The 22,314-nt window shown below is 44.7% G+C and overlaps 1 protein-coding gene across 2 annotated transcripts in view; it reads left to right on the forward strand.

Annotated features, from left to right (window-relative positions):
* LOC138973090 (uncharacterized) overlaps positions 1-22,099 on the forward strand; it is a 23,546-nt gene extending 1,447 nt beyond the window's left edge. The window contains exons 2-13 of one of the 2 annotated variants that reach the window (XM_070345750.1): positions 1,853-2,009; positions 2,681-2,792; positions 3,819-4,104; positions 4,845-5,078; positions 5,434-5,606; positions 6,084-6,240; positions 7,430-7,521; positions 9,825-10,068; positions 10,932-11,030; positions 13,590-13,728; positions 17,850-17,999; positions 20,296-22,099. In XM_070345750.1, the coding sequence (XP_070201851.1) occupies positions 1,867-2,009; positions 2,681-2,792; positions 3,819-4,104; positions 4,845-5,078; positions 5,434-5,606; positions 6,084-6,240; positions 7,430-7,521; positions 9,825-10,068; positions 10,932-11,030; positions 13,590-13,728; positions 17,850-17,999; positions 20,296-20,635 (2,169 nt within the window). In that variant the 5' untranslated portion in view covers positions 1,853-1,866 and the 3' untranslated portion in view covers positions 20,636-22,099. Of the gene's footprint in view, positions 1-1,847; positions 2,010-2,680; positions 2,793-3,818; positions 4,105-4,844; positions 5,079-5,433; positions 5,607-6,083; positions 6,241-7,429; positions 7,522-9,824; positions 10,069-10,931; positions 11,031-13,589; positions 13,729-17,849; positions 18,000-20,295 lie in introns of both variants that reach the window. The other variant, XM_070345751.1, reaches the window with a different exon arrangement.
* Positions 22,100-22,314: the final 215 nt, after the last annotated feature.

A 22,314-nucleotide genomic window follows, 5' to 3' on the forward strand; every position in this document is an offset into this window, starting at 1 on the left:
ATCTTGTACTTGCGTGTACCCACGAAGGGGATTAAGTCCCTAGCAGGTCTGCACATGCGTTGACCTGGGAGATCGGAAACATCTCCACTCTTAACCGACCAGGCGGCAGCGACCGGGATTCGAACCCACGACCTCCCGATTAGGAGGCCGACGTCTTACCACCACGCCACTGCGCCCGTCAGTTAATGATATAATATGAACGTGAAACTCATTCTTCATGAGGCTCACCATGAGAGGCATGGGACAAGGCATCTCTCCACATGGACACTGGTGGATTTTCAGAAATAAATTTTTTGAACAAAACAAATTTGCGCAGAAAAGCCGTTAGGATGTTGATTGTTGCACGAGTCCCCAGACGGGCGCAGTGGCGTGGTGGTAAGACGTCGACCTCTTAATCTGAAGGTCGTGAGTTCGAATCCCTGCCGCGGCCGCCTGGTGGGTTAAGGGTGGAGATGTTTCCGATCTCCCAGGTCAACTTATGTGCAGACCTGCTGGTGCTTTACCCCCCTCCCCCCCTTCGTGTGTACTACACGCAAGCACAAGACCAAGTCCGCACGGAAAAGATCCTGTAATCTATGTCAGAGTTCGGTGGGTTATGAAATCGGCGTATGCTGCCTAAATGGCGGGGTAAAAACGGTCATACACGTAAAACACCACTCTTGCAAAAAACATGAGTGAACGTGGGAGTTGCAACCCATGTACGAAGAAAAAGAAGAGAAGTACGAGTCCAATCGGAGGGATTTTTTTATCCCAGGTAAAAAGCTAGGCAGATCTGAGATAGAGATACTGAGAAGAACCCTTTTCGCGTGAAGAACTATGAATGAATAGAGATAGAGAATGCCACCTGCCTTTATCATGTTTTCACCGTCGACTGAAATCGAGTACTGATGGTGCTTTTTTTTTCTAAATATATTAATGTCCTACAGGCATGTATGTTTAGCCTTTTAAGGACATGATCTGGATTATATGCTTAAAAAAAAGAAAAAAAAAGATGGTGCTTTGTATGCATGGACGGTTTATAGGTGTGTTTTTTGTGGTTTTTTTGTGCTTCAGGCTTCAATTTATTTCTCTTCTGACTTCAAACAGGTACTGCAAGAGAATGTTAGGAAAACGTGTCCTCTGAAAAAAAATGATAATTTGTTCATGGTCGTTTACAAACTATTTGTCTTTTGCGCACCAAGGAATCATCCAGACTTTCACAGAGATTCTTCCCCTTAGACATAGTTATACCAACATCTCCGGCAGGGCTGCTTTAAGTGCTGAGTCGGAATAATTTGCTGACATGTATTCAAAACTGACACGTACATGTTTATCTGCTAAACACATTTGGAACAAAGAAAAGCACTAAAACACTAAACAACTTTAAAATTACAAAAAAAAATAAAAATAGATAACGCTGCTCGGGGAGCTGTCGGGCCCTTTATTCCTTTTTTTTAGTGTGTGTCAAAGTCGAAGGGTGCTATCACCGCACATTGACTTCTGCTCGGGGAGCTGTCGGGCCCTTTATTCATTTTTTTAGTGTGTGTAGAGGTCGAAGGATGCTATCACCGCACATTGACTTCTGCTCGGGGAGCTGTCGGGCCCTTTATTAATTTGTTTTAGTGTGTGTCAAAGTCGAAGGATGCTATCACCGCACATTGACTTCTGCTCGGGGAGCTGTCGGGCCCTTTATTAATTTGTTTTAGTGTGTGTCAAAGTCGAAAGGTGCTATCACCGCACATTGACTTATGTTGGAACCTGTGGTTTTGTGCATGCATATGATCTTTTGTAAAGAGGAGAACTATATAATTCAGGTACCTGCAAATGATTCATTCAAAGTGACTTTTTTTTTCTCCATTTACGCTCAGAACAGAGCAAGCGGGCAAGATGAGATCATGGGCTTTAATTCTCGCTGTGACACTGACGTCATTCATGACGTCATGTTCCGGCCAAACTGTTGACGCCACACGGCAACCAGGCACTTCCGGAAGTGACGTTGTCAATTCTGTGGTTGACATCATCAAAGCAAAGTAAGCTATTTTGTTTTTAAAGTTTGCTGGTGTTGTTGCAGCTTTTGTACTTTGTTAAGTAGTTATAGTTGTTTTATTTATCTAGCTTAGTAAGTTGTTTTATGTTTAACGTCCCTCTTCTTAGGTTTATGAATTAGACAGATCGAAAACATACGTTTGCAAATGAAATGTTGACATGTACGGATGTTTTAATATTAAACAGTGAGGTGAATAGTGCATGCTGACATAGATGGAACGAGGTAGGGAAGGGAAGGAGATAGAAGAGTAGAGAGAGAGAGAGAGAGAGAGAGAGAGAGAGAGAGAGAGAGAGGAGAGAGAGAGAGAGAGAGAGAGGGTGGAAAGAGAGAGAGAGAGGGTGGAAAGAGAGAGAGAGAGGGGGGAGAGAGAGAGGGAAAGAGAGAGAGACAGAGAAAGAGAGAGAGAAAGAGAGAGAGACAGAGAGAGAGGAAAAGAGAGAGAGAGAGAGGGAAAGAGATAGAGAGAGAGAGAGAGAGAGAGAGAGAGAGAGAGAGAGAGAGAGAGAGAGAGAGAGAGAGAGAGAGAGAGAGAGAGAGAGAGTATGTGTGTTTTTGCTTTATCTACACGTTTTGCCATTTTTACATGATTGGTGTTTGAAGGAAACATATACCGTGTGTGTGGAAATTACACAAATATCACTTTTTTTTTTACAGTTGCATTTTCTCAGAGGATCGACAGTTTTTGCGTCGCCTGGCGTATGTTGAATCTTTGGACGGCACTGATACTGACACATACAAAGCTGGGTACAACGGTGGTATTTGGAAGGTGTGTAAAACCATCATTCGTTAAATTGCTCTAACGGCAATACCGTCCAAGTCAGGAACAACCGATACTTTCGGAAACGGCTAGTTTTGAGTTGCATTGCGTCGCCTTCTTCGCTTATTTTAATTTTCTTCGTATCTTGTTATCTCTGTTTCACGCGCTGTTCCTAGAGGTAAACATTTAAAATCGACCGAATGAGCTACAGTGTTCCGTTTGGGGGTTGAATCGATGACAACACACACGAACAATGGCTTAGTATCAGTCTGTTACCGGCACGGTTGGCCTAGTGGTAAGGCGTCCGCCCCGTGATCGGGAGGTCGTGGGTTCGAAACCCGGCCGGGTCATACCTAAGACTTTAAAATTGGCAATCTAGTGGCTGCTCCGCCTGGCGTCCGGCATTATGGGGTTAGTGCTAGGACTGGTTGGTCCGGTGTCAGAATAATGTGACTGGGTGAGACATGAAGCCTGTGCTGCGACTTCGGTCTTGTGTGTGGCGCACGTTATATGTCAAAGCAGCACCGCCCTGATATGGCCCTTCGTGGTCGGCTGGGCGTTAAGCAAACAAACAAACAAATAAAAAATCTGTTGACGTTCTTTTTTTTTCTCACAAATCTAAACTCTATGTACTCTCCAGTGGGCATTGGTTTGCTTACGCTGTTTTATGGTGTTATGCGTTTTAGCCCCCTAAAGCAAGGAATGTGCATGCGTTTGCTAGATTACAAGTTTGAGATCCTTAATCAAACGGTATGTATCTGCTTTGAGGAATGTTTAACCATGAGAAATAAACATAATATGACGATGAACGAAATCAGGACTTTTGACACAGGAGAGCTGACGTCGATAACCACTGGACGATTCAAATTCATTATCACAATGAGCATAGTTAGGAAGCATTTTCGAGTAAATCGTTTTATGTGTATGTAAATTACAGCACAGCGAATGTCCCTTGAACTTGTTAAGGTTCTATTCTGCAGACAACTTTCCCAGTATGTTCGTAATAATGGTATCCTGCTCTCTGGCATTCTTCAGGTGAACGAAGACAAGTTCAACGCAACCACGCCATGTGCCTCAGTCATTCGGCCGACCTGTGACCTCATTCGACAAAACTTCAACATTGATTGGACGAAAGTCACGTGGGTGGACCTGCGCAAACCGCTGTATTCTGGCTTGGCGGCAGTTCTGTACCTGATTCAAAGAACCAACAATGCCAGCGTTCCTGCAACGATCCCAGCACAGGAGTATCTGTGGAGCCACTATTACCATTTCGGGGCAGCCAGGCGGAACTTCTCCATGGTAGAGCAAGTGTTAGACTACGGTAAGCGGAACATGTGTGGTGCACTGAGTTTAAAGCTGAAGAGTATCGATAAAACTAATTAATTGGATTTTGAATGAAAGGTCAGACACAGTGCAGCTTCGCGAACGAACAAACAAACGAACACATTACTGGTTTCTGAGACTGAAAGGCCGAGGTAACTTTTCAGATTTTGTAGGGGACATGAATATGATCGCTAAAGAATGATTGGACGAACGAACAAACAAAAAACCCACATTACTGGGTTTTGAGAATGAAAGGCCGAGGTAACCTTTTCAGACTTTGTAGGCGACATGAATATGATCGCGAAAGAATGATTTCACGAACGAACAAAAGACAAAACATTACTAATGTGTGACCCTCCACCACCGAATGAGTCGCATGTCACCTCGCGCGGTTCTGCGCTAGGCTTAATATAAGTCCGGGGGGTGTCTGGTAACAGTGTGAGGGTCACCTTAGTCACAGGCTTATAACTCAAACAGTTTTCGCTCTTTTCTAAAACGGTTTTCACCACTGGATAGAGCATACAAAAACTCTTTAGGGAAATGTAAAAATATGAAAATCATGCAAAGGTGACATGCGACTCATTCCGTGGTGGAGGGTCACATTTATGAGAATGAAAGGCCCAGCTAACCTGTTCAGACTTTGCAGGAGACATGAATATGATTGCGGTAAAGAACGATTTCACAAACGAAAAAGCAGATGACTGATTACAAATAATTAACTGCCTTTCCTCATTACAGAATGCGCAGACGACATGGACCTCGCGTTCATCTTGGACAGCTCCGGAAGTATCACTGATGCAGACTTTAAACTAAGCCTGGAGTTCGTGGCCAAGGTCGTGGAAGAGATGAACATACCCAGCGTGGTCCGCGTGGCGACTCTCATCTTCGAGAGCTCTCCCACTGTCAAGTTCTTCTTCAACTCGTACTCGAACAAAAGCCAAGTGCTGTCTGCTATTCGCGGAATCGTGAGAAGTAAGCATTTCTATGGATGGTGGGTGATCTGGGCTTGCTATGAATTTGGACATAATAACAATGGTCAATATTGCTTGAATTCTAATTCTGCAAAGGTCTTGTTTCGAGTTTTTATTGTGTCCAGACAATGTTAAAAAGGTTCTTTCTTGAACATTGTTTTTGCTCGTTAAGTGCCTCCAAGCTTTGCCACCAAAAATATGTTGTATTGAAACGAGTAAAATCTAGAATAAATGACAGAAGCAGCTGGATGACGGGCTAAAAATAAAAAAATAAAAAATAAAAATGTTTAGAGTGCAGAATGACATATAGAAGCCGGTCAAGGGATATTTACCCAAATCCCAAATGATGGTTTAAGGTAGTGGAGGCACAGCCACAGCCCTAGCCCTGGACTTAGCACGGACCGAGCTGTTCACCACAGCTCACGGAGCACGATCGACCGGCACGAAACGGGTTGCAGTTCTTGTGACGGACGGTCAGTCCGACAGCCTGGTGCTGACGACGCAAGCTGCAAATAGACTGCAGCACTTGGTAGGTTGTTGGTGGTGAATGAATCGTGTGTGTGTGTGTGTGTGTGTGTGTGTGTGTGTGTGTGTGTGTGTGTGTTTGGGGGGGTGTTTTGTATGTTTTTCCTTTTTGTGCTGTTTCATGTCTGACTCTTTGTGACTTTGTCTCGCTAAGCTTCATTCGAGCGTCTGGCTTTGTTTCCGTCTGTTTTTTGTGTGGTTACATTAAGTCAAGTTTTGACTAAATGTTTTAACATAGACGGGGAATCGAGACGAGGGTGGTGGTGGTGTGTCGGTGGTGGTGTGTGTGTGTGTGTGCGTGTGTTTGTGTGTGTGTGTGTGTGTGTGTGTGTGTGTGTGTGTGTGTTAGTGAGTGCGCGTGTTTGTGCGTCTCTGTCTTAATGTTTGACTGTATGTGTATTTGCTTTAGATTTTCGTTTTGGTTGGTATACATTCAGAAATGTTTGTGAAGTTACCAAAAATGACCCTGGGCGTTTTGCAGTCGGGAGTCACCCTCTTTTCAATCGGGGTGGGCGGCTATGACCTTGCCGAGCTTAAAGCAATGTCCAGCAATCCCAAGTGCTCTCATGTCTTCACTCTCAGCCAGTTCTCTGAGATCGACAGTATCATCACGGAGATCCAGAGAAGCACGTGCAAAGGTAAGGCAGTGTTGACAATCAAAGTGTTCTCATGTGTGTACATGTCTAGCGAATTTGCGCCAGTGGATACACGCAAATGAAACTTCGACAGTATCTGTATCAATCATTTATCCATGGACATGCAAAGTCATGATTTTTGGGACACAAGTGACCAATCCTATGACGAGTTAAAACAACCTTTATCGAAACATTGCGTCACATCTGAACAAATACGTGTAACGATTCAACATTTTAATTGCACTACGTCGAGTATGGTGGTAAACTATTCGGAAAGATTCAAAGCAATCCATCAAGTTATTGCTGCAAAACAGAGCTTTTTGTCATGATACTTCTCAAAGTCAACGAAAAAAGTCCCGTTTTTGACAGCTCGACACCTGCAATAGAAGGAATAGCATAACACACGAAAAACGCAAGCTAACTAAACAGAACAACCTGTTCGTTGTATATAGTTAATTTGGCTTACTTCTCGCATGTAAAAGTTGCACAGTTTTGTCCAATGTGATTTTGTTTCGATTTTTATTTGGGCCCTTCCGTTTTTGTCCAGTCGATTTTGAGGGTACCCTTATTTGAACGGCGGTCACGTGATCCCTGTAAAAGGAAATCTTGAATCCGAAAGATGATTCAGATAGTCAAGTGAACGGCCTCAACTGGCATGTACAGTTTGAATGAAGTGACAGGATAATTAACGCTTTTATTTGGGTACAACACATTTGTTGCAATAATTGTTTGGCGAAGTTTAGTTGACGCATGATACCGATGCATGGACAGCCTGCTTGCGACCTTAGGGGCTCCGCTCACCTACGTAACTTCAGCAGGACCGACGACGCACTGCAGATTATACCAGCCCGCTACACGTTGTGTGAAAGGAAAACAGGCCAAGTTCTCGTCATAATGATAATTCCCAACGCAGAATCAATAATATGCAGTGCGTCGTCTGTGCCGCTGACTCTGCGCAGGTATATTCTGCCCATTACGAGTAGGTTTATTTTCAAATACTGGTCAACGTAGCACACATATTGTTCAATAGTGTTCACGTGAACACTTCTGAACACGTTGTGTTTATTCTGTGTGCCTTTGTCGATAGTAGAACTATTTACTATGCCACAAAGGGTTCAAAACGTGTTTCAGAAATGTGTTCAAAATGTGCTCACTTCTGTTTAGAATGTCAATGTGCACGTGCATGTTTCAGCACACACCACCCTGACTCGGAACACTACCTTTGAAAGCAGCAAGAACACGACTACCATCTCCACTGAAAAACCCACCAAGAATGAGACTGTTGTAAGGCCACTGTTTGCTCTGTGTGTGTGTGTGGGAGGGGGGGAGAGGGTGTTCTGTCTGCCTCTTTCTCTTTCTATGTTTATTTCTCTCCCTCTGTCTTATTCTCTTTGTCTGTCTGTCTGTCTGTTTTTTCTCTCTCTGTTTTTTTCTTTGTTTCAAAGCATGTTTTTGTCTTTGTCACAGAATCTGCCTGTCCGTCTTTCCCTCTCTGTCTGTATGTCTGATCCCTCCCCCCCCTCCCTGCCTACCCTCTCTTCCTACGCAACTGACATGACCCAGTCTTTTTGAATATTCAGAATTCTCGAATGAACTATTCTCCATACCCGAACACGCCCGTCGGCATGGTCAATGCAGAAACGGCTTTCATCGCTGAAAAGCACGTTCTGCCAGCGAACATTGTTCCAATTGAGAAGGCCTTGCGCCCAATGCAGGCGTGCCTGTCTATGGCGCACGGAGAGGACGGGTCCCCTGGCTGGACGGCAGTTCTTCAGCCCCCTGAAGCGCGGTCGCCGGCTGGCCGTTTGCCTAGAAATGGGTGCCTGGTGTGTCCCTATAACAGTTCTGGCTGTTTCTGCTGTGCAACATGGCTGCGGAAAATGTGCCGATCTTGCCTTGGCGTCGTCACTCGGGGTCTGCCGCTTCGCTCGGCATCAGCAGTAGAGCCAGTTATCACAAACCGCTGCAGGAGACGATAAATGGTGGATATGTGACATTGGAAAGTCGCAGCCACGGCTTCCGGCGTGTCCCCAGCCTCCAGACGTCCAATGGCTCTCTCGCGTTCAGCAGAAGTGAGTCTTGGCATGGTGATAGCGTCGATTGAGGGACTGATGAAACCTGTAACTTTGTGCCATTTGTATCCTCTAGTGACAGTGAACACCACTCACTGATCAGCTTTTGTGCTTTTCTTGCACGTGTAGCTGAACTGCACAAGAAAAATGTATCAGCTAACTCGGGCTTTACGTGGATTGCAAGTGCGCTGATGCGGTAAAATTCACAATACACCTTCCTCAGACATCGGTCTTGATAATACTGGCTGCCAAAAATAACGCAACTTTTGTTAATCCAGAAAAAAATTATTTGTAAAATAAATAATATTTTTCGCGTTTCTTTTGGACGTCAGTATATATTCATATCAGTTATGGAATCGTGGATGTATAGTCACTTTACGGACATCCATGAATATTCGTGTACACTACATTGGGGTATGCACGTTAAAGATCCCACGATTGACAAAAGGGTCTTTCCTGGCAAAATTGTATAGGCGTAGTAGATAAAAATGTCCACCAAAATACCCGTGTGACCTGGAATAATAGGCCGTGAAAGGTGGATGCAGCGCCTAAAGGCAGTCGATCTACTGGCCGATGTGAATGCGTGATATATTGTGTAAAACATTCCATCTCACACGGTATTAATAGCTAACATGCGCCTTGAGTCGCCTTATTTGGTGAGATAGGTGCGCGATATAAATCCTCGTAAATAAAAAATAAAAATAAAATAAAATAAATATTCAACATTTTACAAGAATATACAATGTGTGTAATTCTCCATTCATCTATAAATGGTACATGTCGGAATCCTCGATGTAGGGTATGCGTCCAACTCACTTTGTCCCTTATTCACGAATATTCATAATTAATGGTTAAACAGATTTCTCCATCCATTGTCCATGGGGCGGGGATATAGCTCAGTTGGTAGCGCGCTGGATTTGTATTCAGTTGGCCGCTGTCAGCGTGAGTTCGATCCCAGGTTCGGCGGAAATTTATTTCACAGAGTCAACTTTGTGTGCAGACTCTCTTCGGTGTCCGAACCTCCCCCCGTGTACACTACATTGGGTGTGCACGTTAAAGATCCCACGATTGACAAAAGGGTCTTTCCTGGCAAAATTGCTTAGGCACAGTTAATAATTGTCTACCTATACCCGTGTGACTTGGAATAATAGGCCGTGAAAGGTAAATATGCGCCGAAATGGCTGCAATCTACTGGCCGTATAAAATTTCATCTCACACGGAATCACGGCAGAGCGCCTAGAACTGTACCCACGGAATATGCGCGATATAAGACTCATTGATTGATTGATTGATTGATTTTCATCCAAAGGTGGTGAACGTCTCTTGCGAAATCGTGGATGTTGGCCTACGTTTACACCTTCAACACACTTTCAATTCAACACAATGTTATTATCTGGGTCAGTAACACGCACACATCTATCTGCATGTTTACCCCTTATTTATGAATATTTCAAAATCCACAAGAATATTCAATATGTAACATCCTCCATCCTTTTTCTATTCATCTACCGACAGGTGGTGAACGTCACATGCGGGATCGTTGATGTCTACGTCTCCTACACCAATCCCAACCCCAACCCCGCACTCTACGCGGAGAAATACACGGCCACGGACGGTAAACCAGCCTACTTGACCTCCACGACCTCGTCCAATGGGCAGACCGTTTACATGACGGTGATTGGAACCCGGCTTCCAACAACCGCTGATGGCCTTCGTAACTGCACGGATTTCAAGTACCAAGTAGCCGTGGAGCCTATAGGTGAGTTTTTTGTTTGTGTGTTTGTTTGCTTAACGCCCAGCCGACCACGAAGGACCATATCAGGGCGGTGCTGCTTTGACATTTTAACGTGCGCCACACACAAGACAGAAGTCGCAGCACAGGCTTCCTGTCTCACCCAGTCACATTATTCTGACACCGGACCAACCAGTCCTAGCACTAACCCCATAATGCCAGACGCCAGGCGGAGGAGCCACTAGATTGCCAATTTTAAAGTCTTAGGTATGACCCGGCCGGGGTTCGAACCCACGACCTCCCGATGACGGGGCGGACGCCTTACCATCAGGCCAACCGTGCCGGTCCTTTTGGTGAGGTTTTTGTTGCTGACAAATAGTGTTCAAGAAGGTTCAAAGTTTAAAAACACACACACACACACACACACACACACACACACACACACACACACACACACACACACACAACAGCAAGTTAAACAACAACAACAACAACATCAACAGCAACAACAACAACAACAACAACAACAGCAAGTTAAACAACAACAACAACAACAACGACGACGATGATGATGACAACAACAACAACTACCACAACAACAACAACAACAACAACAACAACAACATCAACATCAACAACAACAACAACAACAACAACATTAAAAGCAATTGCTTTTCAAGTTTCAGTTGTGGGTATCGGGGTAAATTCTTCTCGCATACATTTTTGCGATGTTCATGTTACTTAATGTGTTTGTTTGTTCGCCTCTGGTGTAGTTTGTCTGCTTTTATTTCATGAAGTTAATTTTTAGACGATGTAGGGTGTGTTCAAATCATTTTCAAATCCAGCAAATTTCCATATTTGCACACCGATTTGCTTCTATCATCCTCCAGAGTGGAAGGTGCAGTGTTGCAACGGACATGAGTGCAAGGACTGCACGCCTGACCAGCTGAGAAAAGATCACCACATTAAGGAGGTCGTCTGTGACAGCAGTGAGTCAAATGTTAATCCCTGGTAATTATGACGAGACAGGACAAGACCAGACAAGATTGTCGCTAATTAAGCAGAACAGGTTGGGTGGTTTTTTTTTTTTTTTTTTTTTTTTTTTTTTTTTGGGGGGGGGGGGGGGGTAAGTGCAACCTGATTAGCTGACAAAAGACCATCACATTAAGGAGTTCGTCTGTGACAACGGGGGGTCAAATATTAAACCGTGATAATCGCTAAATAAGCAAAACAGTTTTTTGGTTTTTTTCTTCTAAACTGCAACCTGATTAGCTAAGAAAACATCACCATGTCAAGGAGGCAGTCTGTGCCAACATTGGGTGAAATAGTAATCCGTATAAATATCACTAATTAAGCTAAACAGCTTTTGTTTGCAAACTGCAACCTGATTTAGCGCTTCATTAAAGAAAGTCATTTTTGACAATAGTGTGTAAATATCTGTCTGATATTTAGTAATAATCGGTTAATCATGTTTTGTGTTAAAGTGGACATTTCAAATGTAGTTCCGGTTAGAATGAGGAACAAATTGTCAAAAAGAAATTCGTACATAATTATCTCTGGACACTTAATTGTTAACCGACGGGCGCTGTGGCGGGGTGGTAAGACGTCGGCCTCTTAATCGGAAGGTCGAGGGTTCGAATCCCGGTCGCGGCCGCCTGGTGGGTTAAGTGTGGAGATTTTTCCGATCTCCCAGGTCAACTTATGTGCAGACCTGCTAGTGGCTTATCCCCCTTCGTGTGTACACGCAAGCACAAGACCAAGTGCGCACGGAAAAGATCATGTAATCCATGTCAGAGTTCGGTGGGTTATAGAAACACGAAAATATCCAGCATGCTTCCTCCGAAAGCGGCGTATGGCTGCCTTAATGGCGGGGTAAAAACGGTCATACACGTAAAATTCCACTCGTGCAAAAAACACGAGTGTACGTGGGAGTTTCAGCCCACGAACGCAGAAGAAGAAGAAGAATTGTTAACCTCACTGGCCACGCCTGGAATCACAAAGCAACAGTTTAATGTAATACGCTATGGAAACAACCAAATTAATATTTCGCTTAAATGTCACAATTACTATAGGGAAAAAAAAGATTCATCATAAAATCAACGTGGCGGTTCTCTGGTAATTCAGAATGCAGTCTCTTAGCGAAACGAGAACATTATTAATACGTTGCTCCATTCTCACCCTAGTAACGGCAATGAGTTGAAGATTGAGCCGACAGTGAGCGGGTGGTTGTTTTGCATAATGCTAATACGGCATTATGAATGTAAGTATGGAAACAGTTAAGTGAAAGATTCGCTCAAATTTAACCATTGCCAAAGCACTCAACAAAAAGACAATGTTCTCTGCATTTTTTTCTTTGACAATTGACAGTCAGCAAAGAGCTGTTGGAAGTGTTTAAGGGTAATGATTACCAAGTTGTTGACTATGAATGTAGATGTAAATGCTTGTATAGGCTGTGTTTTAATTTTAAATGTGTCAAGCGCAAAGAGCATAATTGTAAAGTTATGATGTTGCGCTATATAATTATATGCTCATTAATTATTATTATTATTATATAAGTGCGCACGGAAAAGATCCTGTAACCCATGTCAGAGTTCGGTGGGTTATAGAAACACGAAAATACCCAGCATGCCTCCCCCGAAATCGGCGTATGCTCCCTGAATGGCGGGGTAAAAACGGTCATACACTTAAAAATCCACTCGTGCTAAAAACATGAGTGAACGTGGGAGTCTAAGCCCATGAACGAAGAAGAAGAAGAAGAAGATTATCAAGCTCAAATTTCATACATGCGGTATCTAACTCAAATGGATCACGAGCTTCGCGCATTCAAAAATTCGGGACTGGTTTTGTTTCTGCTTCCGGACACTGTGTCATTCAGAAATGACAATTACACGGGCAAAATAGTTTTGTTATCGAGCGGTAAAGACATAAAGATGAAAACGAGTTTCGTTATCTGCATTTCTATATTTGACCTGTTGCTTTTGATCTCAATGGCCTTGGTTTTTTCCTGTCTTTGTATCGTATTTGTAAGGAGTGCGAACGTGTACGAATGTTACCCACACTATAGGACAAATACCAATGTATGTCATGCTAAATGGCGAATTTTCCCCCCCTCTGCTTTGTCCCATCTGCACACGGGGTGTTAAAAATAATCGCTGAAGCTCGCATTTTTCATGATCCACAAACTTCGACCATTATTTTTAATATCCACTTGGACTTAGCGTGTAACTCCTACACAACTTTTTGTTTTGTCTCTTAAGGCCAAACGAAAATATATGTTGCTTTAGGGTAACCCGACCGACCCTATTTTTTTTCCCGCCGACCCTAAAACTTGTCTTCATTTCTCAAAAAAAACATCCCCCAAAAAACAACCTCTGGCAAATGTTGCGAACCATGCCGAGACTAAAAAATAAAACATAACAATAAAAAAATATATATATTTCACCCGACCTACCGACCCTGTTATTTTGGGTGGGTCATGCTACCCTAAACTAACATATATTTTTGTTTGGCCTAATAATTATTCTCTTTCCCATTCTCCGCTCATGTAGCCCCGGTGAATTTTCCTAACCCATGCACTCCCGAACATCTGGAAGCTGGCATGGTGATCTTTCCGTTCCCGTATGACACCAACTCCTTCATCAAGTGTGACTACAGGGGAGATGCTTACGTCACACTCTGTCCTAACAGGTGAGTTTTCTTGAAAACATTAAAAAAAAACCTGTAAACAATGTGTTTTTTTGTTATTGTTTTTTTTTTGCTGTCCCAGTTCCTATTCAGTGCTGACACATTATTATTATTTTTGTTGTTGATGATCAATGAGATGAGGATGATGATAATGATGATGCTATGGATTTCCATTACGGTTGGAGGCTCCGTGACAGGGCAGCACTCTACTACGCTTACTGTCATCATATATCCTGGCGTCAACCAGGTCCGAGGACTGCTGCATCGGCGGTGTTGGCCAGGTAGTTGATAAGGGGCTCCGCTCGCATATGTAACTTCAGCAGGACCGACGACGCACTGCAGATTATCCCAGCCCGCTACACGTTGCATGAAAGGAAAACAGGCCAAGTACTCGTCATAATCCCTATCGCGGCATAACTAATATGCAGTGCGTCGTCTGTGCCGCTGAAACTGCGCAGGTGTATTCTGCCCATAAGGGGCTCCGCTCACATATGTAACTTCAGCAGGACCGACGACGCACTGCAGATTATCCCAGCCCGCTACACGTTGCATGAAAGGAAAACAGGCCAAGTACTCGTCATAATCCCTATCGCGGCATAACTAATATGCAGTGCGTCGTCTGTGCCGCTGAAACTGCGCAGGTGTATTCTGCCCATAAGGGGCTCCGCTCACATATGTAATTTCAGCAGGACCGACGACGCACTGCAGATTATCCCAGCCCGCTACACGTTGCATGAAAGGAAAACAGGCCAAGTACTCGTCATAATCCCTATCGTCGTCTGTGCCGCTGAAACTGCGCAGGTGTATTCTGCCCATAATAAGCGCAACCTGGGCACCCTCAAAGTCGCATTCGTGAAGTGAATGACACTCGGCTGTGTGGTTCCAGCCTTCCTATTGGAACCATAGCACTTCCACTCAGGATAGGAGTCGGCTGTAGCCCGACAAACCCATATGACTCTGATGGGATTCGAACCCACGACCTCCCGGCCCGAAGCCCGATGCGCTAAACCACTGCGCTACGGGGGCCGGTTGGAAAGTAATTACTGAAATATTGAAAGATAGACACAAACGCAGAAGTATTTTTTTCCGGTGAATAGGTAAAAAAAAAAGGCACACAAACATTGTGGTAATAAAGGAAGTGTATTCGGGATGTGGAAGTGGGTAGCCTAATGTCGACGCTTCGGACGTTACAACGTTACCGGAAATGGTTAAAACCGTTAAAAAAAACACACGCCAACTATAGCCTAGTCAGATAGAATGTCATTTCGTAGGTTTGTGTGAGATATTTCATATGGATTCAACAGATTTGCAATGCTGGTAGATGTGTTCACAATATTTTTTAACGCAAGTCCTGAATACGATGGTATGATCATAAATCGTAGCCATACAATATTGACGGCTGGCTTAGCATAAACAATCTAACTACTTCGAAGAACACCTCATCACCAGGATTTTTGCAATAACAACACAAATTGGTGAAAAAGCATCTTACACTAGCATTTAAACACACAATATAAATAAATAAATCCCTGCGCCTTGAATATGTGCGCGATATAAATTGTTAAAAAAAAGAAAGAAAAAAATCCCTGCGCTTAGAACTGTACCCTCGGAATACGCGCGATATAAGCCTCATATTGATTGATTGATTGATCGAATATGCATAATGCAACACAGCCTAGAGACCAATTACAATTGAGACAGACCAGCCCAAATTCGAATGGAACCACAAACATTTTTTGAAAAATAAAAGAATTCTGTATTCACCGATACAAGGACAGCACACAAATACGAATTTTCGCTTGTAAAAGCTTCATCAGGAAACAGAAACAAAGGACAACAAAAAGCAAAAGCAACACTGAAACCAGACAAGCATGTTTGTTTAGACATTTGAGGAGACATTAAGAGACAGCTAACTGGCAGTCAGGCGACTGGTGAAGGTTGAATAATGATGATACTGATCTGTGGTAAATAAACAAATGACACTGACACTTGGTTTAGAAATGGTGGGGGGAGAGGAAGGGGGGTGGGCGGGTAGCTCAGGTGGAAGAGCACTGGACTTGTGATCCTCGAGTCACGGGTTCGAACCCAGGCCGGGACGGACACGGGTCAACTATATGTGCGAGCTCAGAGACGGTATCCATGTCCCACCCCCGTGTCACCACAATGGCACTTACAGACCTCGGTCATTCTGCCGTAAGTGCAGGTGGCTGGTTTCACCTGAACACGCAAACAACACTGGATGTCATCTAAAGTCGGGGTAACACCCGGGAACATGCCCCCAGTGGCTTTGCAGTGAAGGCGTAACACTTACATTTCTCTCTCGTTAATAAGAACTAGTGAGCAAAATCGTTTTTACGGGAACGATTGTGTCTCCAAATTTGTTTTGTTTTGTGTTGTTTGTTTGCTTAACGCCCAGCCGACCACGAAGGGCCATATCAGGGCGGTGCTGCTTTGACATTTAACGTGCGCCACACACAAGACAGAAGTCGCAGCACAGGCTTCATGTCTCACACAGTCACATTATTCTGACACCGGACCAACCAGTCCTAGCACTAACCCAATAATGCCAGACGCCAGGCGGAGCAGCCACTAGATTGCCAATTTTAAAGTCTTAGGTATGACCCGGCCGGGGTTCGAACCCACGACCTCCCGATCACGGGGCGGACGCCTTACCACGGGTCTCCAAATGGAAATGTTTCTTTATCTTGTTAGTTGATCTTTATATGAATAGTATGATCGTCTTTTTTTCTTTTTTTTTCTTTGATCTCAGTTGCATGCAGGCTGCTTCAACCCTTAATTATTTGCCTCTTAAGTTTTTAAAAAAATTTTTCTGGCGGGGAGCATCCTTCTCCATTGTTCTCTTTTTTTTCTTTTTTTTCTACCCAATCTTATATCAATGTTTCTTCTTTAAATATTATAAGATGTTTGATGGGTTGTTGACAGACCAGCTTTTTTGTCTGTCCGAGGGGGAGCATATCGTCTTTTGTTTCATATTTATTGACCAAGGCCGAAGGCCGCGGTCAATAAATATGAAACAAAAGTCGATATGCCCCCCGAGGACCGACAAAAAAGCTGGTCTGTCAACAAACCATCAAACATCGTTTTTGTCATCATTTTGGTAGTGAGAAAACAAGTGCACAATCAACCCAGGGAGCCACGCTTTGAAACACGGGTCCCGTGCTGATAACCACACGGGTCCCGGTTTGATAACCACTGGCAATCAAAGATGGCGTGTGAAAGCAACTTTCTGTGTTTTTGAGTTCATTAAATGAGTTGGGATGAATATGTCAGGTTTGAGGATGCACAGTTCTGTAGGTTCATCTCGGTATTCCACCCCCTCGGCTTTCTGTTGTAAATATTAAGCTGAGTGATCGAATGTGGAAGCTACGTTTGGTCAAAGGTCACAGAAGATTTGCGTCGTGCAGCGAAGGAAAGAATCGCGATCTTGTTTCCGACTCGGTACCTCTTTGTTTTTCATTAGACCTGTCATTCTGCTTGCTCGGCTTTGTTAGATGTTTGCATAGCTATTTTCTTTGCTTTTATATTGTTTCTTATTTGTGCTTTGTTTATCGATACAACGTCTTGTGCACGGGTCAAAATGTGTGTGTCAGGTGTCGTTTTACTTGAACTTGACGTTCGTGTTTCTCCGAACGTCTGTGTATCGAAACACAGATACACGCACTCCATGACTTTGTAAGAAGACATAACATATCGGTAGGTTTCATTTGTTTGTGACGAATTTATTGAAGTAGTTTTGTTTTTTTGTTTACTTTTGCCAGTTTGCCAGTTGGTTTTTTGAACTTTGCAAAGCAGTGTCTTGTCGTCTGTTTAGGTCTGGGGAAACGCCAATGAAAAGAGCCGAAGAATCCTCGAGCGTTTCTATTGGGTTTGCTTTTGATTATCCATGTAATAGGGCTTCCTGCAACTATGGTAACCGGGGATTTATTCCCCGGGGAACATGAGATTTATTTCCCAGGTGCTTGTGAATGAAAACTCGTAAAAATGATGACAAACCTATATATCATTAACAATACTATTTCTAAATGTCTTTCAAACACATTTTCTATATAACAATTCCCTCCCAAAAATGCATACAATATCATGATCGTCTTGTTGTCTATCAGCCAAACGTTCAACCCGTCAACCAGAACGTGTGGCTACGATGCACCCGGTACCCGTCTGGTTCGTCTGCCCTCCGAGTACCCCAACCCGTGCACCCCTGCACACATCGAGGCTCAGTACTTCTACTTCGAGTACACCCCTGACAAACGCCTGTGAGTATTATAGGATTGTGGTCACTGATCATCTTTGTATAATTTGTGTCCGCCTTGAACGAAACCACTGCAAGCTTTACGGAGGAAAGGAAGACCTGGAGAAGACGGCATCATTCGTCTCGCTGTCCGGGCTGACAGTATAGCTAGTGTGATCGACAAGAAGAAGAATAACGAAACCAAGCACGTACACCCTCTCTCTGTCTCTGTCTGTCTGTCTGTCTGTCTGTCTGTCTGTCTGTCTGTCTGTCTGTCTGTCTGTCTGTCTGTCTGTCTGTCTGTCTGTATGTATGTCGCTGTCTGTGTCTCTCTCCATCTCTGTCTCTCTCTCTGTCTCTCTCTCTCTTTCTATGTCTCATCAGGGCCGGATCAGTTAGTTTGTAAAGGGAGCGAAGCGACCAAGATTCCCAGGGGGGTCCGGGGGCATGCCCCCGGAATTGTGTTTGGTCCACAGAAGCTTAGAAATTGCTCAATCTGTCTTTTTTTCTCCCCCTTTTTTTGGGGGAAACAAGTTTTAACTTTTTGATGTTACCATTTTCTGGAATGAAATAATATGCAAGGGCTTTAAAACAAATGGGCTCGGGCAGGGGGGGAGGGCGGGATCCCTCAAAGCCCCCCGCCCCCCCCCCCCCCCTAGTTCGGCCCTGCTCTTAGAACTTAGCATGCGTCAAGGAGCGCGCTAATCATTGTATAGGTACATCTATCGCGATTCATTGGGCGACGCCCGGCTGGAGCAATGCCCTGCTCAGGAGATTTAGAGCGAAGCAAGCTAACCAGGGTTGCGGACTGTCCTCGTTCCTCTCACTTCCTAAAGCTCTTGTTATTTGATGACCAACATTTCTTCCCTTGCAGGTTCATCCCCTGTGAACAATGCCCAGCGCAGGAGATTTGGAGCCAGAGCAAACTACCGTGTGTCGTGTGCTGTCCTCTGAAAACAATCAATCAATCAATCAATGAGGCTTATATCGCGCATATTCCGTGGGTACAGTTCTAGGCGCTCTGCAGTGATGCCATGTGAGATGAAATTTTATACGGCCAGTAATTGCAGCCATTTCGGCGCATATTTACCTTTCACGGCCTATTATTCCAAGTCACACGGGTATAGGTAGACAATTATTAACTGTGCCTAAGCAATTTTTGCCAGGAAAGACCCTTTTGTCAATCGTGGGATCTTTAACGTGCACACCCAATGTAGTGTACACGGGGGGGAGTTCAGACACCGAAGAGAGTCTGCACACAAATTTGACTCTGAAATAAATTTCCGCCGAACCTGGGATCGAACTCACGCTGACAGCGGCCAACTGAATACAAATCCAGCGCGCTACCAACTGAGCTATATCCCCGCCCACATTCACCATCAAGTCCTATTCTCCCCACTGCCTCAATTTTCTGATATTTGATGACCAACATTCCTTGCAGGTTCATCCACTGTGAACAATGCCCAGCGCAGGAGATTTGGAGCCAGAGCAAGGTAGCCTGCGTTGCGGACTGCCATCACCACCCCATGTCCCATTCCCCTCACTCCCTCATGTTTCTGATAATTGATATTAACCATCATTGTTTTCCGTGCAGGTTCATCCACTGTGACCAGTGGGGCGACGCCTGGTTAGAACAATGCCCAGCTCAGGAGACTGATTTGGAGCGAGAACGTCCTCTGAACGCATTCACCACCAAGCCTTACCCCCCCCCCTCCCCCACCCCCAATGCCTTAAGTTAATAATGTTTCATGACCACAATTGTTTTCTTGGCTGGTGTATCCACTGTGAACCATGGAGCGACGCCTGGCTGGAATTATGCCTGCTCAAGCAATGTTTGGGGAGCGAGAGCAAGCTAGCGTGCGTCGTGAACAGTCCTCACCATCAAGTCTCATTTCCCTCAGCGCCTCAACTTTTGGATATTTGACGACCAACATTTCTGCTCTTGCAGGTTCATTTACTGTGATCCATGGGGCAATACGTGGTAGGAGCAGTGCCCAGCGCAGGAGATTTGGAGCGAGAGCAAGCTAGCGTGTGTCGTGTGCTGTCCTCTGAAAACATTGACCACCAAGTCCTAGTCACCCCACTGCCTCAACTTTCTGATATTAGATGACCAACATTTCTGCTCTTGCAGGTTTATTCACTGTGATCCATGGGGCAATACGTGGTGAGAACAGTGCCCAGCGCAGGAGATTTGGAGCGAGAGCAAGCTAAGCGTGTGTCGTGTGCTGTCCTCTGAAAACATTGACCACCAAGTCCTACCCCCCCCCCCCCCCCCCCCTCAAGTTTCTGATATTAGATGACCAACATTTCTGCTCTTGCAGGTTCATTCACTGTGATCCATGGGGCAACGCCTGGTTGGAACAGTGCCCAGTGCAGGAGATTTGGAGCGAGAGCCTTCTAGCGTGCATCGATGACCGGCCTCAGAACGCATACACCACCAAGTCCCCCGGCCACACTGTCGCCAACCCTTGCACCAAAGAAGCGCTGGCCGGTGGCCGCTACTTCTTCCCCTACCCGTGTGACCACACCCGCTTCATCCACTGTGACGTCGCCGGCAATTTCTGGGTGCAGTTTTGTCCGGGGGGCACCTTCTTCGACCCGGCCACCTACATCTGTCTTGTTTCGGACACGCAGGGTGGAGGAGAGGGGTGTGGGGAGTAGAGGGGTGGAGGTTTCAGAGGAAGGAGGAGAAAGTAAGGAGGAGAGAAGAACGGAAAGGAGGGAGGGGAGGGGAGGAAAGGAGAGAGCAATAGTTGGAAGGAGAAGGTAAGAAGAAAAAACAAAATATAAAAATGAGAGGATTGAGAGACGATAGTAATCTAGTGGAACCCCCATTTTAAGACCTCCGTACTTGCGGTAAACTTCTTCTTCTTCTGCGTTCGTGGGCTGAAACTCCCACGTACACTCGTGTTTTTTGCACGAGTGGAATTTTACGTGTATGACCGTTTTTTACCCCCGCCACTTAGGCAGCCATACGCCGTTTTCGGAGGAAGCATGCTGGGTATTTTCGTGTTTCTATAACCCACCGAACTCTGACATGGATTACATGATCTTTTTCGTGCGCACTTGGTCTTGTGCTTGCGTGTACACACGGGGGTGTTCGGACACCGAGGAGAGTCTGCACACAAAGTTGACTCTGAGAAATAAATCTCTCGCCGAACGTGGGGACGAACTCACGCTGACAGCGGCCAACTGGATACAAATCCAGCGCGCTACCGACTGAGCTACATCCCCGCCCTTAGTACACAATTCCATCTCACATCTTCACAGTTTTAAAATGGAAGAAAATCAAGAGAGCATCCAGAAAAGCAAGGTTTCAAAAAAATGAAGTTTTAAATCGGGGGCTCTTAAAAGTGGGGCTCCAGTGTTGGGGGAAGAGAGAAAGGACGATGGAAAGACAGAAAGAGATGAGGGAAGGAATTTGAAGAATTTGAGAAAAAGGACGACATACTTTGGAAATGATGTATATATACCGTAGGGTGTTCGCACTTGCGCTGCTGATTTTGCTTGATTTTAGTCTAGTGTCACATAATTCCAAATATGACATCACTCAACCTTCATCATTTTGCTATCTCAGATACGCTGTCATACATGTCTGTTGACTGCGCAGACCACTATTTCGACGTAATTGTCAATGTCCAGTTTTGTGTAAACTTAAACAGTCCCGTCCCCTGAAATATTGTTGGGGGCTAGCTTTTCACCGCCAATGTTAATTGTGCTGAAATTAATTGTATGTGCGTGTGCAAGTAAAGCTTATGTTAACTTACAATTATTAGTATTGTGCTTCTCTGGGGTTGTACTTGGGAGAGGGATGTCACAATTGATACTGCTGCTCAATCGTGCTTATAATCGGTGACTGAACTGTTTTTTTGCGTACCGCATATACTGATAAGCACACACATGCCCGAACGAACGCCTTACGACACACACCTTTACGCACACACGCATGCCGTTACACACATACACACGCACACAAACACACACTTTATACACACACACACACACACACGCACGCACCCACCCATCACACGCGCATTTTGTTGTTTCTGCTTAATTCACTTGCTTTAAGTTCGTGTATTCTCTATATATTTCTGACAAGCTGTAAAATAAACAGACTATTTGCAACATTGTGTTTCGATAACTTTGTACACACACACACACACACACACACACACACACGCACGCATGCACTCACACATACACATACACACACACACACTCACACAAGTATGCACACACACACACGCCCGCACACAAGTATGCACACACAGACACACAAACACACACACACTCACACACACACACACACACACACAATTGTGCACACGAACACACGCAGA

The sequence above is a fragment of the Littorina saxatilis genome, linkage group LG8 (assembly GCF_037325665.1).
Source record: "Littorina saxatilis isolate snail1 linkage group LG8, US_GU_Lsax_2.0, whole genome shotgun sequence".
In the NCBI taxonomy this organism is placed as follows: domain Eukaryota; kingdom Metazoa; phylum Mollusca; class Gastropoda; order Littorinimorpha; family Littorinidae; genus Littorina; species Littorina saxatilis.